The sequence below is a fragment of the Apostichopus japonicus genome, chromosome 2 (genome assembly GCF_037975245.1).
Source record: "Apostichopus japonicus isolate 1M-3 chromosome 2, ASM3797524v1, whole genome shotgun sequence".
Lineage (NCBI taxonomy): Eukaryota > Metazoa > Echinodermata > Holothuroidea > Aspidochirotida > Stichopodidae > Apostichopus > Apostichopus japonicus.
The window spans coordinates 22397811-22414743 of record NC_092562.1 but is presented as its reverse complement, the minus strand read 5'-3'; the positions used below and the strand labels follow the sequence as shown (position 1 = coordinate 22414743).

At 36.9% G+C, this 16933-nt stretch overlaps 1 protein-coding gene across 2 annotated transcripts in view; it reads left to right on the top strand.

Annotated features, from left to right (window-relative positions):
* LOC139982454 (inactive tyrosine-protein kinase transmembrane receptor ROR1-like) overlaps nucleotides 1-16933 on the top strand; it is a 102562-nt gene that overhangs the window by 23732 nt on the left and 61897 nt on the right. For both annotated transcript variants that reach the window (XM_071995348.1, XM_071995370.1), the window contains exon 2: nucleotides 14534-14588. In XM_071995348.1, coding sequence (XP_071851449.1) covers nucleotides 14534-14588 — 55 coding nt within the window. The remainder of the gene's footprint in view (nucleotides 1-14533; nucleotides 14589-16933) is intronic.

Sequence of the window (16933 nt, the reverse complement as noted above, 5' to 3'; positions counted from 1 at the left end):
TTTTTGCCATTCCTTTGGTTTAGTCATCCTTCAGATCAATAGACCTGAATTTGATTGATCGGCCATCAAATCCAATTTGACCAATCATTCTTCTCTGATTAAAAAGGTCACCTGTCGAAAGCCGATTGCTACTTTCCAAACTTTCAATGGTAAATGTTTTTGCAAAGCGAACTAATTTGTTCAATTTTATCTTGCTTAGATGATCACTCTGTGAGTCATATGTGAATCTTGCTTTCCCGGTGATATCGTAATAAAACGTAGATTGGCCAATGTAGAGAGCAGAGAATAGCGGCCTGATGTGATAAAAAGGATGTCAGTGTCATTGTGTATTGGTTTCCGAATTCAGTTAATTATACATTTTTGGGGTTAAAACCCCATCTTGATGGCATGTATCAGAATTACCTTAATTTTACATCATTACATTTGGTTTTGTCTTCTCTTTGTCTTACAAGGAGTCAAATATATATTTGAGCACGAAAATGTTGAAAGAAAACACAACTTTATGGAGGATAATCGAGTGTCGTTTGAAAAGAAAAAGTGTTTGGTGTAGCTGATGCAAACGATTTTGTTGTAACTCTGTGCAATTTGTAAGTGTTGTTATGAACACTTGGATATTACTTACAGACAAAATAGTGTAAAAACATTGCAAATCACATAATTTTTAAACAATTTGATACCTGGTTATTTAAAGGTTGGCTTCTGTACTTTAAGTCCTTGTAGTAGGGGCTCAAATGCCCTTCACAGCTGATAAGATAAACTTTAATCCATGCTACAGGATTATTGTCTTTTTGGTAAAAAACAATGCATGTAAATTAAAAAGCATGTAACATTCTGCCAAGGTGGTTAGGCTTCATTGTGACTTACGATGACAACAGTAGGATGAACAACAGACGTAGTTAGAGGTAGTCAAATGTTTTCGTGATTGCTTCGAAGGAACTGAAGATTTTGGAACAAACTGTACTGTCCTTCGATTCTAAGAATTTTTAGGTTCTCACATCGTGAGGTATGCAATACTGTAGGTTGCATTGGCCTACTGTAAGGGTGGTAGTCTTTTTGTCAGACTGTTTGGAGAAAGGTTGGCTTCTAAGATAATTTGTATTGGAGTTTCAGTTAATTTTGGCACATTGTCATTCAGGGAATTAAGGAGAATTTTCCATCTGGAGTGGACTCCTAAGTACTGTGAGCAGAAGTCTGGACTCTGAGTAGGAGTTGCCTTATTCACCTAGCAGTGGCCTAAGCTTTTACCATATTGAGTACAGCAGTATGTATTGGGTATATATATTTAGCCTACACTTACAAAAAGAACCAAGGAGAAGACTACATAATTCATGTAAGTTGTACAAACAATATTGTGTTATTTTATATGTGATAAAAATGTGTGAACTATACAGACAAGGTATGGTCAGTGCCGATTGCAAAAATAGCAAATATGCTCTATGGCATTGGATAAACGTGTATGGAATGCTTTATATACATGTACAGCACATGACTAGTCTAGTATCCGGTCTCTACAACACAGTGAAAGTACATGCTTACATCACTACTCTCTGTTACCTAATGTACCTAGTGTCTCTCTGCTTCATAAGTACTCCGATTTTACCGATACCGATTCTCAACGCTCTCAGCACACAATAAGTAATTTGCGGTCACACATCTTCCTGGGAGGTGCTTGCACATCTAAGTAACAGGAATACAGTACATGCCTTAGCTTTTATAAATTGGCTAATAACATGAATTAATTTAATAATAGAGAGCAGAATCCTTGTCTTGTACTTAGGAGATAATGAGTTAATGTGAAACCCTTCTCCCTAATTGCTGTCTGTCCCCTCTCTTCTCTGTACAATGTTCAATTCACTCACTGCAGTGCAATTAATACAGTATGCAATATTTAACTGAAGCCCTCCCAATTCACTGAAGGGTACAGTATACTGAACATGCATGGAATAATGGGGAAGAAAAACTGTAGAATATGGCAGATGGCCTAGATTTCCCTCTACTTAGCTGATTTGATTATATTGCAGTGTAGCTCATGCATTGATAATTTGTATGTTTCATGATCACATGAATCAATGCTTCCAAAGTAACTCTTCTTACTTTGTGTGTTTTGCTTTGAACTTGCCTGCATGGTACATGATGGTACTACAGTATATTATTGCTAAAAGAAAGATTCTAAAGACCTGTATCTCAAACAGTACTGCCAGACTTTCAAAGACCTGTGCGGTTGGGGGGGGGGGGTGGGGGAAGGGTAGGGGGAAAGGGGAAAGGGGAGGGGAAAGGGGAGAAGGATTTTAAATTTTATTCAACTGATTTAGGTTGGGGCAAGAACTGCTATAGGGAAGGGCATTCTGGGTGAGGGTGGGGGCACAGCTGGGCTAAAATGTCCTTCTGTCTGTCATGAATAAAACATACATACTTTCAGGTCAGTATCATTCCCACATCTGACCATGGAACCTGTCAGATCTCTAATGGAAGTATTTCAGGGAATAATTTTAATCCGGTATCACATCGCAAAATGTTATGCAAAAATGGTCAAATTGCTAATATTAGTACTGTAAGTCCAAGATGTATAGCAGTTTCTTATTCCTTGCAGGAGGCAGAAGGAATCTATGCGATGGTGATGGTGTATACATGGGTGAATGTGTGTACTGTATGTGTGTGACACTTGCTTTTAAACACTGTAATTCAAAAAGTTTATGTTGGATTAACTTCATACTTGGTATGTGGATCCGTCTTATTGAGTATATACAAGTGAATGCTACAAACAAGAGATGGACATCTCTAATCTTTTCTGGTTCTCACTTAATTTCTTGGACAAATTTAACACACTTGCTTTACATAACAGATATGTGGAATTTTGAGCAAATTATATAACAAGTAATCACAAAGTCAACTGGCTATTTAGTATTTTATAAGAGAATAAAAACTCAGATCCTTCTTAACTGCACTACGCAAAATTTGAACACTAAATTAGTCCCTGGTGTTAGCTTGATCTGGCATCCTGATCCAAGTCAAATGTTTGAACTGTTTGGGTGAGAGGGTAACAAGTAAAGTTGATTACTAGAGATGATGATGATGATGATGAGAGAGTAGTTATCCTACCCAGCACATCATGACCCTACTGTCATATAAGAATGGTTGCCATGTTTGAAGAAAGAGTCTAGTCACGACCTCATTGTTGATTTACTTTTTGTGTCTCTGTGGACAAATTAGTAGCGCTTTATTTACAAATTCAACTGCTCTGGGACATTTGCTTTGTTCCATTATGTGAGTGCTACCTTAGGGTGGATTTATCATGGAAGTATTACACAAAAGGTAGTAGGTAAAACATGGGTTTTATCCTATGTGTATGAACTCTTTAGATCTGACAAGGAAGTCATATGTCAAGGTAACTTTAAACAAGTTTAATGTATTGACTTTGTCAGTACTATACCCCTTCAAAATATGCTAGATATATGCTAGGAAGTCAAATAATGGTCATTCAGTAATCCCCAAACTGCAATAAATAGGATTAAACTGCCACCCTGCAAGTGTTTACCTCACTGAGGTATTCTGTTTATTTATCATCAAATGAAATACACCTTTTAACTCTCTAGGAATAAATTGAAATGTCACAACCTCCCAGAAGGTACTGGGTGGAACTTTAGCGACACTGAAAAGAGTATATGGGCCACTATTGAGGAACTTTTTTGTACAGTATGTTGAATAATTTTATAAACAGTAGATGCTTGATATAAGTTGGGTAAGGACCGGGACCTGCAGCTCTTGTATGTATTTTAGATACTCCTGCAAGTAGGAACTCGCAAAGAAGCCTCATTGGCTTATCAAAGCCGCAAGCTGACTGAAGTCAGTTTCTTACATTCATATTTACGTCCATGATTATGAATTGTCAATTGTCAACAACTCTGTAACTGCATGACATACATTAATCTTGGAGTGACTCGAACCAGGGACCTTATGATTGGAAGGCACCGGCGTTAACCACTGAGCTAACACTCCTTGGTATGAATTATTTTCTTCTGTATTTTCCACAACTGTGGTTAGGAGAATAAATCCATATCACACTGCGCTAATATGTCCTCAATATTTTCCTGACATTCAGTACCTGGCTGAAATTGCTATTCAGTGTAAAGAAAGTGTGCTACAGTATATATATGACAGAGCTGTTATAAGTTATGTCCCCATGCCATGCTGAAATCAATCATAAATTTCCCTATTTATAGGTAACTTTTGTTGTAGCTCTAGGTATCTCACCTTTTAAATCATATTGCTGGATGCACAGAGCTGACAAAATATATCTTCCAATGGGTTAAGTTTGTTAAATACAGGCTTGTATTGGTAGTACCTACAATAGTGTTTGTGCATGCTGTTTGTCTGTACTGTGGTTATCTTATGGGAGCTACAGTAAGTGTAGCAGTGTAGTGTAGTGAAGGTATTCTCCAGGCTTGTACACTTTCAACTGGAAGTAAATGATATTTTAAATGGCACACTGTTATTTTCAACGTCGGTAGCATAACTATCTTGGTTTAAAGTCAGACTACTGCTTACAGATTGGAATGAATGTTGTAATATTTGGAACAAGTAACTAGATCTGTCCCAACTCTTGAACTATTATAGTGGTAGTGTATTCATACGTCAGTACAGTAGTAGTCATGGGAACATGGGATTGTACTTATACCTTTACAGACCTAGTGAAAATATATGCAATTAAAGATGTTATCTGTTGGAAGAAGAGAGAAATAAAATACCTTCAAATGATAACAGTTGGAACAGCATTAACTAACTTTCATGTTAGAGACTGTTACTAAATACTAGCTGCTACCATTCCAGTTTGAACTTTTAGTAGTGTGCTTTCCTTTATGAAATATAGTATTAAGGATGTTAAGTATAAAACATCAGAGGCGCATGACCACTAAATGTGGCGGTGAATGTTTACAATGCATTACAAAGTCGTTAAGGACAGATGGTGTTGGATGTTATTCATAATGCTTTGTTTTTAATTCTTAGAGCTCAAAAGAATATTTTGTTGTCATTCTTGTTGTTTTTGTTCAGTTCTAAGAAATTAGAAAGCAATGGTTAATCATTTATGTCCAGTAGAATAATGTTAGGACTGGGCAAGCCAGCATGATCATTGATTTATATTAAATGTTCCAGACATACAGTAGACCATCTATATTTAATTAGTAAAGGTAAATAGCCTGAAAACCAGAATTTATTATACATAAATTTATATCCAACTATTCTTGCGCTCAATTTTTTTCTTGCCGCCTTCTTGTGGGACTGTGATATATTATTAAAACCCTGACATTCTGCCTGAAGTCATGAACTCAAAAACAGCCTGCTAACAGTCTACTTGATGTATTGTAGAGAAGACAAGTCCATTGTAGAGATTATCACTTCAAGTATATCATGGTTAAGTTGTACAGTAACACATTCCAAATTGTTCATCATAAGTCTCAGCTTTTTGATGATTTCAGATATAAAAAAAAACAAGTTGTAACATCTGTACTGTCTGAGCAGCAGAATGTATCTAGGCCTACAGTATACCCCAAAGAATTAAACCACTTTTTACCTTAGTTCTGGGTTGATGGCAAAATCAGGAAATCTAAGAGACAAAAGTGCAGAGTTCAACCAACAAACTGGGCTTTTTCGCATATTTCTGATAAGTGAAAACTTTTGGTTTTTCTTTAACCAAGTTATAGAGACAGAAATTGATGGTGCTGATGGCAATAGGACGAGGTGGTTCAATACATTAATGTGTCTGGGGACCCCATGAAATGAAGACATCAACCTTATTAAATTTTGGTACGTGTCTCTCTGAAAGTGACTGGAAAGTGAGGCTGGGGAGGATATTATGCAAAAGGAGACAGTTATATAGACAAGGGCTAGACAACATTCAATGCTTTATATATAGATCACCTATTGTATTTAATTGCAAAGCGTGAAAAAAAGGAAGGGGTGGGGGGGGGTGGAATGAAGGAAATTTCGTAAAAATTAACATTTTCTTTTGTACAATTGCATTTAGATATGGTGCAATTATCATGTGCATGTTTTCCTGCAAATTGTACAAAGTAATTTAAGTAGTGAAGTGAAACTCGTTCATTTAAATTGGTTCCGATGGGTAGGCCTACTGCTTGTTGATGTCAGTTTATAAGCGAAATCACAAGATGACAAGAACAACTTTGGCCACAACTTACAGTGGCTGTGAGAATATGGCTAGATTCATATACTGTATAAAATGTTAGTGTTGTACTGATGAAGGCCTATTTGCTCAGTGTTGTTTCTCCTCTCCCACCCCACCCCATCCCACTCCCCACCCCCTCCCAAAATACAGTAGGAGAAAAGCAAAATGAACATAACATCTATTCTATAATCATGTATCATGTATTGAGTTCCTATGTACCCTATTCGTAAGCAGAAGTGAACTGGAAGCAAAAAGGTGTGATGCAAAATAACAGATATCTTTTATGTTTTCCTTTAAAATTTAAGAACAATTAATTTTCGACTTCAAAATTGGAATGCATCCCTAGTATGAATACACTACCATCCTTGTTAACTTACTTACATTTCCTTTAAAGGCAAAGTTGGAACCCTGTCAGATTAAAGGTCCGAACAATATAGTGAAAAATATATAGTAAAAACAAACCTCACTTTCATTGTACGACTATGACATCACACCTGTTTGCTTCAAGTTCACTGCATGGTACAAAGTGTGGCAATTTCAACTACTGATGTCTCGAAAAATCAATGTAGGAATTCAAGGCATTTTTTGGTAATTTATTGGGGAATTATGATACAAGTGAAAAGATGTTATATAGAACTTTTATGTGTACTGATCATAGCATTTCTTAAGAGAAAATAGTCCAGAACCTTCCAAACTTATAAAAACACAAAATTTGAACTCTAAATGTGTTGCTCTTTCATTATCAAAAATAAATTTTCCTTTTGGCTATCTTTTAACTGCAATTTGCTGTTTACGAATGAGATGTTGCCATTTATACCTGTTACCTGCCACCATAAACAGTGTTTGTTGGTCAACAACCGCTACAAACTCATTTTAAATTATCTGTCGAACGCTTGAAGGGCCATTAGCAAACAGTCTCTGAGTGACCATCAGTGACTCTAAGTGGCCTCCTGTTCTAAATTCATGCTTTATTCGCTATACAGTACATAAGTCAGCCAGCCAGATGTGGAAGGACTATTTTGATGAGCAGAGAAGGTGAGACGGGGAGCTCAGTCTGAAATCAAGATCGATACAATTTCTCCGCTTTATATGCATCCTCTCACGGCCAGGTGATTACATCGGAGGCCTGCATGGAGGAGAGCCAAAAAAAAAAAAAAAAAATTTCATCAAGATAATTTTGGTCTTGAAGTTTCTCTTCTTGCAATTTTTGAGAGGATGAGGCACCGTTGAGGAGTCGAGGGTTGTTTTCTTCTGCTTCAGTAGAGTGACATCTGTCAAATAATCTAACCTTGATTAGGCAGTACTGTATATCAAACAAGATGGCAGCTGTGACAGGCAACAATCAAAGAGGAAGATGATGAGGTCCTCTGTATATATACAGACTTTGAATGCCAAATAGATTGCTAACTTCATTAAAGCTTATTTCCATGGGTGGCTTTGAAAAGTCCTGCGACCTGCGAGAGAAACTTGTTTGTAAATTAACTCATTCTAGAGCTCGATCCAGCAAATCAGAAAAGCAGTATATATGACATAATGACACTGTACACAGAAAACCCATTCAAAGATGTTGACATGGTAGTGAGTGAACGTTTATAGATTTGGTGTATGTTGGAAAGTTTGTCAGTTTTCACTGTCATGGAATGGCAGGGTTTGAATTTGAGGACTGTAGGTTAACTAGTTCTAAATTTAGAATATGAGATATGGTTGCACCAGATAAGGGGTCCCTTTTTTGTGTTATATTTTGTGTAAAATGTTCTATATTGAAATAGCATTCAATATGCTCCTTTTTATCTTCAAGCGGGTGATCATATAAGGTAAACTAAGGGTCTGGAGAGTTATTAGGCAGACAGTGTGAATGGGATGTGTTCTGTAGAGAGGTCAGACAGAGATTATGGTATGGTTGTTAAAATGCTGGTAAGATTTATAGCTCCCAAAAGTGTCTCTTGACTTCTTTTATGTTATTAAAATGAGAAAGAAAAGAGGGGAGTTAAAAGAAAGTAGAGTCTTGTTCATAAATATGGAGGGGGGAGGGGGTGTGGATTTTTGGTTCCTGAGTTGAGCATATCATGTACTATATGGACACAAAGGCTGCTGATGGTTCTACCAGCAGGATTGAATTCTCCAGCTCTTTGGCTGAACTAGTTGAAAGTGTTTATGGTTGTATGAAGTGTACACAAAGTTATAGGGGAGGGGAAGGGGGTGGGATTAGAGCTTAATGGATAATAATACATCCATCCTTCCATTCTTCTGTGTGCTATTTTGCCATCTTTTTTTTCATCATTTGAAAATAATGTTCTAAGAAGTTATGCAGGTGGTGTTGTGTTTGCCATTCACTGTGTTTGCACACTTTAAGTGAATGTTGTTGCAGTCGGGATATCCTCTTACCTTTGTTTCAATTCCTTATTAGTCTCCAGCGGTGTCTGATACTACTGTTGGGTTACCTCGCCACGGGGTATCCAACATGGATGGTGCTAAGCCTTTGTAGTGTAGTCAGATTTAATTTGACTTAAGCGCATGCATGTATGTAGTGTTGTGAAGTCACTCTATGATCAAATGGCACACCGGTGACTTGGCAGAGCTAGTGTAACCAGTGACAATTGCATGCAGTTTATTTGAGGTCTCATAAAATATGTGCTGCTGTAATTCAACTGGTGGTGTCCATCATGGTTTTGAGAAAAGAGTGACCTAGCTTTATGATGTGTGTTGTTACTTTGCCATTTCTAATGTCCTTTTCATGAGGATATGTAAGTTATGCAGTGTTTCTTGGCAATAGGCTATCGGAGCTGGTATGGATCGATTCAGCTATATCATGTTTCAAAGAGTGAATTAAATATGCAGTATAACAAAGAAGGGACACTGCAGTGATAAAACTTTATGCTTGAGAACGAGCACAGCACTTGTTGAACCCAGCACATGATTTAAAGTAGATCAGACCTGACGATGGACTATAGTAAGGATAGAGGAAGGGGAGGATCTGGCCCTGCACTCAGTGCTAAATTTGAATTGTAACCGCAGCGAGCTCAATTTGCTGCTACGTAGTATTTTTCAAAATGTTTTCAGGGAGGATGACATTCTTACTACTCTTGGCACAGACATTCAGGAGTGTTACTATATCCAGACAACCAAAGGTCTCAGTTTGGGTATAATTACATTTAGGGGCGGCATTTAGTACATGCTTGTAGAAATTTGATCACCTGTGACCATTATCTGAATTTTAGCATATTTGGGAGTAATTCTGGTGAGGAAAGTGGTATCAGGTCATCATGTGAGGAAGTTAAATCATTTGGAAAAGTTTTTCAACACTTACACATTTGCATCGTGAATATTAGGAATTTGCCTTGCTGTGTACAGTGTTGAGTGTACATAGTACAAACCGTCGTTGTTTGTCATGGCTATATTGCTGTGAACACACGAACACATTCCTTGAAGCTGCATCTTAAACACAGTAATTACCCAGCTAGCAAGTCTCTCTTGAAAGTATCATATATGCATCCATCCCTCATTCCTCTTTGTGTTACATCTTCAAAAAGCTACAAAATATCAAATGATCTTATTATTTTGATATTTTGAAATTACCACCTGGGGTGATAGCTATGCTGCTAGATGGTATTGGTAACCCCAACTCTTGGGACTTCAACCTGCAGGGTGTCTTGTTATCTCCAAGGTTTGATCAAATGAAAATAATGTTAAAGAGATATACATACATATAAACTGATATACAGAATGGACAGGTCAAATTAAACAGGTTTATTAGAAGCAGCTGTATCCATGTTTTAGATGAAGATGTAGAAGTGAAAAACTAAAAGGATTAGCTCCAAGAAGAAAGAAAGCAAAATATAATAAAAGATAAGAATGCAAAAAAGAAAACAACAATTGACCTTAAAGTAGTCCCAAAGTTAAGCTGAAATTGATAAAATTATCTTAAAGTAGTTTCCTAATGGCTAAACCTTTTAAGCTTCTTAACCTCAAAGTTGTTCCCATACATTGCAGAGGGTAAATAATTCCCATATGAACTGGGTTTGGATGTATAGAAAGCTTTAAAAGATAGTTATATACTTGGAAGTTTGAAATCAGTGAGCTGTTAAAGCAGCATTTTGCGTCCTTTTCTACGATTTTTCTCAACCTCACTGATTCCACTTTGCCATAACGACATACATAACTAGCTAATCTATTTATATTTTACTTCAAATGGTGGCATAAAAGTCGAAAAATTTGCAACTTTCAACTTTGTTGTTCTCCAAGATATTTTCCGTTGGGAACCTAATAAACCTTGCCCATAATATGAATATTTAAACTCTACGAACGTCATTGACAGATACGTAATATAACACCACGCTTGATTTGTGTACAGTCTATATGGCAGTTGTACCAGGGAGTTGCATAACAACTCCCTGGTACAACCAACGCGAAGTCTTGAATCTATTTTTAGCAACGGCTCATAACTAAACCTGCATCTCTGATTGGTTGAATTCAAACTAGTGGGTTTGGCGGAATTGTATGCGATTAATTTTAACTGTGAAATTTGTCGAGGACACTCTTCTCATTTATCGACATAAATCGTTAATTACTCGCTAATTAACGCTCTTGGCAGGGTGAAACTTGGATGGTATCTTAGATTGCTGTTTTATGATTGATACATGTAAAAAAATCGATGCACATGTTAAAAAAGTGGAAAAAAGCCACCCAACGCAAAATGCTGCTTTAAATGGAGCTGTTGACTCTGGGCATGCAACTCGTACCCAACTTCACCAAACTATACTTTGAGACAATCAGCACCGGTTGTATTTAGAAATGTGTTCAAACTAAATTATGGATCTACTACAAAATTGAAAGGAATCTTGTAAAAACGATCAAATATCTTAATTTGAAGCCTGGTCTCCAGTAACTAGCTATTTATAACCAACTTTAGTCCCATGGATTAACTTAAAAGCCTGTCACTATGTAGACAATACCACAGACAATGAAATATAAATAATATAGTATAGTAATTTAAAAAAACTTTCAAACTTTAATTTTTTTTTGTAATTACCCAGCTAACAGTCCTACTTCTGATTAATTTTTTTACAATTTTTATTGACTGACGAAGGAGTCGCGGTGCTACTCGGAGTCACAGACTATCATTTCATGGTTTTCTTTAAGTGTCTTTCTTGTCAAGTTTTGCAGCTACTTTGAGCTTTATGCTACCAAAGCTTTGTTCATCCAGTGCTTGAACTTCATTTAAAAATCATGTTAAATATCATTCAATGCCCAACCACTCTCCCACTCCCTGTACGACCGCATCCTCCCCCTCCCCTACCTCACCCCCAAAATAACTCAACCAGCTTCCATCCATGAACGTCATCATAATGTTCTATCCTGTGCTCTGTACTCTTTTCATGAGGCTTCAATAGCTACTGAATGCAATTAAAAAATGATGGCAGCAAATACTTTTGATACAACAGGGTTTGGTTTAGGTCTCTAAGAGTCAGACATATTGTGAACTTGTACAGAAGAGTGCAGATGTTTGAAATGGAAAGTGATGAATAGCCCCATTCTTTGACTCCCATCTTCTCCCATGTGTAACCACAATATATTGAAAACTATGGATATTTGAGGTTTGGCCTTTTGTGGAAAATTTGATCACATGTCAGTTTCTGAATTGCACTGAAACAAAACAACTTTTTGGCAGCCTTCTTTGTTATCAAGTGACATGTTGTTTACAACATAAGTATTTTTCAGAATTAGAGGGATCGTACCATGTTTAACTTTGGTGTTCTGTTTAATATTATCAATAATTTCAGTATGTACAGTCAGGAACATTACATATGGAAGTACAGTACACAACTTAGTTTCCTGAGAATTTACATTTTGAAACTTCTGCTCCTTTGGGCTTTTAGTATTCTACAGTAAGAGGACACTTGCAAAAATGACTTTGAAATAAATATATATTTAACTAAGAGAAGAAGAGGACAAAGCAAGACTGAATATTCACCATGAATGTTTCTGAATGTTATTATGCCATAATACAAAGATTCTAAACTTTCTTAGCAGAGGGTCATTGTATTTAATATAGTCTGAAGAAAGAAACAACTACTGTAAACATAGAAAGGTTACATACTCTTACTGTTTAGCAATTTGAACTTTCTCTGTTCAAGGATGGCGTATTTTAATATAGAATAAAAACAAAATTTCCCTTTAATTGGCCCCTTCCCAATGGCCAATTTCAGCCAGGTGTGCACCTTACTATATACTTCTATTATTGTCAGTGATTAGCCACTGTAGGTTTGACCATTTCTGGCCTTTGATGACCTCTCAATTGAGGTCAGTGTTTCCTACATTGTACTTCTTACTGCACCAATACATTGCACTTACAGCTACTGTAGTACCTCAACAGAGACTGCGCAGATATATGTAGCCTCAAATACCAACTGTGAATTTACCTCTATTCTGTTCTATAAATTAAATCTTTAATGGCTTTTCACTTGAAGCTAAAAGGGAAAAAAAGGGAAAAGCATGTGCATACTGTTGTAGCCCACTACCTGTAATAAAATAGTAGTAAACAGATGAGATTGTTGAAATATTAATTTAGAATCTTGAGTACAGTAGATTGAAGCTACTGTATACAATTTCCCTATTCTGTTCATTAAAAATTCACTTGTGCCAATGTGTAAAGGCAGGCTAATATGAAGAAGGGATATCTACTGTACTTAGCCGCTACCTGTAACTTGTGTCAACAGTACATAGTACAGGTAGACCTATCACCAATCCTTAAAGGAATTGTCTGGTGGAAGATGTTGATACATTTCCTTGTAGTTCTTATTTTTCTCTTTCTAACCATGTAAAATTTGTGCCCATTCGACGTTTTCTTCTTGTAGAAATCTGGTTTTCAAATTCACCAGTTTCTCACCAAAAGCACCGTTTGTTCGAACGCATCAATTTGGTGATTGACGTAGTGCAGGCAAATAGGCAAATCCAGCAACTTGAAGTTAGCACTCTCGTGTGTACACGCACAGGTGAATGCCTATTATGTATTACGTACATATCGCGAACAAATACAGCCTACCATGCCAAGTTGGTATACATACTTAGTGATGCACATAATACACTCTCACACTCAAACCACAGTTCATAAACTGATCTTCGAAATCGCTGAAACAAAATTCACGGATCAACTGTACAGTAAAAGGAAACTTGAAAGTATTTGGAACACCGAAAGATGAAACTTGGCGGAAACGATGTCAGAGCAGAATGTAGTACCGAGAAGCTTAGGCTTCGCAGAACTGTCCGATTGTAAACGTTAGAGTAGCCTACATGCGAACATTCTTCGCGATGGAGCTGGATAGCGCGATGTGTACACAACGAAGAGTCTGCTGATCAAACTTATCTTGTGTTACACAAAGACCACTAAACCACCAATCTACTATATAGCAGCTTAAGGAGTTTTGGAAAACTTACCTAATTTATAAGAAATTTCACCGAAAATTAAGGAAGAAATTTATCTGTATACAAAAGCGGTTTTTGTTGTGATTACTGTAGGTACTGTAGGTACTGTACGAGCGTGGGTTATGTCGCAATCTGCATTTGCGAAAATGACGTCACGTTCGTTGCTGTTCAAATCATATTTGAAGTGTCCATCCTTAACAATTAAAACATTGATTCTCTGTCAAAGGCAACATTAGCGTTCTCATACTTTGACAACATGTTTGGAAAATTATTTATCGTTTTTTAAGGTAACTTCTTAGGGCTACCAGACAATCCTTTTAACTGGATCATGTGTAGTATCTACAGTATATTCCCTTTCAAAGAGACTCCTTGTAAACTCACTTGACGTAACATTGTCACAGACATACACTAACAGTCTCACTGTTAGATCACTGGGGATGACAGTGATCATCCAGTTGTGTGGTTTTTGTGCCCAGCCTCTATCTGGAGTGATTAAAAGTTAGCCACTACCTGAAATGCAATATTTGTGAAGGGATTAGTTTTACATCCGTCTACATGTTTCCATCTCTTCATAATAGTAGTACTTAGAAAGAAACAACTTAACTGTTTGGAATACAACTTCATACTGACCAATAATTTATGTCTGGGGTGGAGGCCGGGGCTGGGGCAGGAGTGACTGGGAGATAAACAACCTTACTTGTAAGTATCTTAGCCTTTTGGTTGAAGGAATAGAGGTACTGTATATGGTGGTACTACACCATGGCCTTATGTTTGCTAAAATATTTTTAGTTTGCAAAGAAAAAAAAAAAACAGTACAAAAACTGTAATAGCTTATAGTTAGTTGTATTCAATGAACTACAACAGAGATATTGAGCATACAATGTTATCTTCTATTTATATAATTTTCTCTCTGCTTTCATTTCATTTCAGGTATGGCCACAACAACAGTTTTTACTCCTTCATCTCCATTCCCATGGACTGTTGGGTAAGTATATCAACTCACATATTCTACAGTAGGCCAGGCAAATCTTGTGAACATATCCTGCATCATGCATCAGTCGTACCCTTTTATGAAACAGGTTCTCGTCTACTGATGCTATCGTTGGACGAGCGCAAACTGAATTCCGGGTCTATTCCTGCATCACGGCCAACCCTATGTGTTAGGCTGTTATTAAAGCTGCCTTGAACATATATACTTGATATCAAGTGATTTTCATGATTGAGACGTTAGGATTCAAATAGGTTTGATAACTCCTAAAATTGACTATTTGAGGAGCAGCTGGCACCACACTCCTCTCAGAGACACGACTACAGTCATAACAGTGATATGAATGATTTTTGGAAGTTAGGGGGTTCATGTAGCAATTACAGACTAAGGCCATAGTCCTGTAGACCTACAGCAATTTGACTACCTTAGATCTCAGCAGTGATAAGTTCCAGTGGATTAATTAGTGCCAGAGTTTTGCACAAAATCTTGCAGTTAAGTGGTGAAACGAGGATATTTTCAGGAATTGTAACCCAAGATTACAATCAAGTTATTCACCCAGCCTAAGTACATAGTCAATTTAAAAAAGGAAGGTAATTCATTTTAATTATACGTTTTCAATACCAAAACTGTTTTCGAAACTTCTATGAATCGCAGATGAAGACAGATGAGAATTAAGAGTCAAAATTAAGAGAACATCAAGAGTACTTTGGCCTGTTTAATCATCTAATCAGTTTCCTAAGATTTGTTCATCTGCACTCATCTACGATTCACAGTTTTAACTCTTCTTCGTGAGTGAAGGTCTCGCATGATTTTGTTGGCAACGTTGTTCCGTTTATCGACTTGATTAGTCGCATTTGCATCTCGTCATCTTCTCATCCTCATGGTTCCGGAGCTGGGGCGTCTGCTTCATGTCTTTAATGAAAATGGTACACACATGTCAGCTGCTTCTGATTGAGTCTTAGGCATATATATGTTTATTTGCCTGCCTGTCCGTCACTTACGCCTCTAAGAGAAATTGTTCCTCCGCCCATGAACGTTGAACTCTTCAAGATATCGTCAAAAATGCTGTCTACTTTTAAAGGAGCCTACGGTATTTCTGTCGAGACGTTATTAAAGCATGAATAGATGGGATCGTGATGTACTTGAATTGTACCTGTCATTTTTGCATATATCTAGAGATCCTTCCAACTTGTGGCTTGTTCTGTTTGGAATGTTGTTATTTGGGAGAGGAAGATATTGAGCACTAGAGAAAGTAGTTACTGTAATGGTGGTGATGTTAATCAAATGAATGAATAGCAATACACATTAATGAAGCAGTGTAGACCTAATAAATGGGCATGGGTCCTTGGATGTGTTGTACATAATCCTCAAAGAAGCTTAACACATAGTAATATGTTCTTCACTGCTGCATCAAAGTCCTAACTTTGCACGTCTTGGTCAAATTCCTGTGAATCATTAAAGTCTTTGTATGATTTACTTCGCTCCTCTCTTACCTGTCTCTCACTCCACAATTGCACTTTCCTATCTACCTAACTACACATTTGAAAACGTTATAGCACTGCGCCCTCGCTCCCTGGGCCACGCCCATTAAATTCTCCTTTCGTATCTACCACCCGGAAGTAGACTACGTGTACTTAATTTTTCGCGAATCTTTCGTCCATAATTTTACAACCATCTTTCGCGATTTTGGAATCATCCTTGGATAATTCAGTTACTGAGACCTTCTTCTGTCACTGTTTCAAGAAGAAATCATAAGTATCCTTTTATTTATGTACAATTTATGATTGCATGTTTCTCTCCATCCATGTGTTCTCTTTTGTACGTTGTACGTTTTTGTATGTTGCATGGTTCTTTGTCTGATAATTGCTATCCTTTCATTCGGAATACACAGTGTCAAAAGTCACCAGTATTGGCCCCAAAGTTAAGCTTGCTAAAAATTGCTAGATGTGTTTTATTTAATAGCACTTTTTCTGGTTGTTCTGCAGCCCCAAGTTACGTTCAGATATTGAGCTGTGTGGAATAAGCCAAGTAAATGTTAAGGGTAAAATTTGTTGATACTTTGGAGAGTTAAACATATCAAATCAATTTTACCATCTGAAACTAAACCTCTGTGTATCAACAATGCAAGGGATGTAATTTTGACCTAATTTTTGATATATTTTCCAATATTTAGAAAACGTTTCCTGAACTTTTATAGTGTTCTTAATTTATGGCTCAAAGAATGAACATGAAAAAAGGAATTTGATCAAACTAGGTAATCTCTATATATATAGTATATCTATCTAATCCCAGTATAGTACTGTCACGTTCTGTACTGTACTGTCTTAGACATTTCCAAGCTA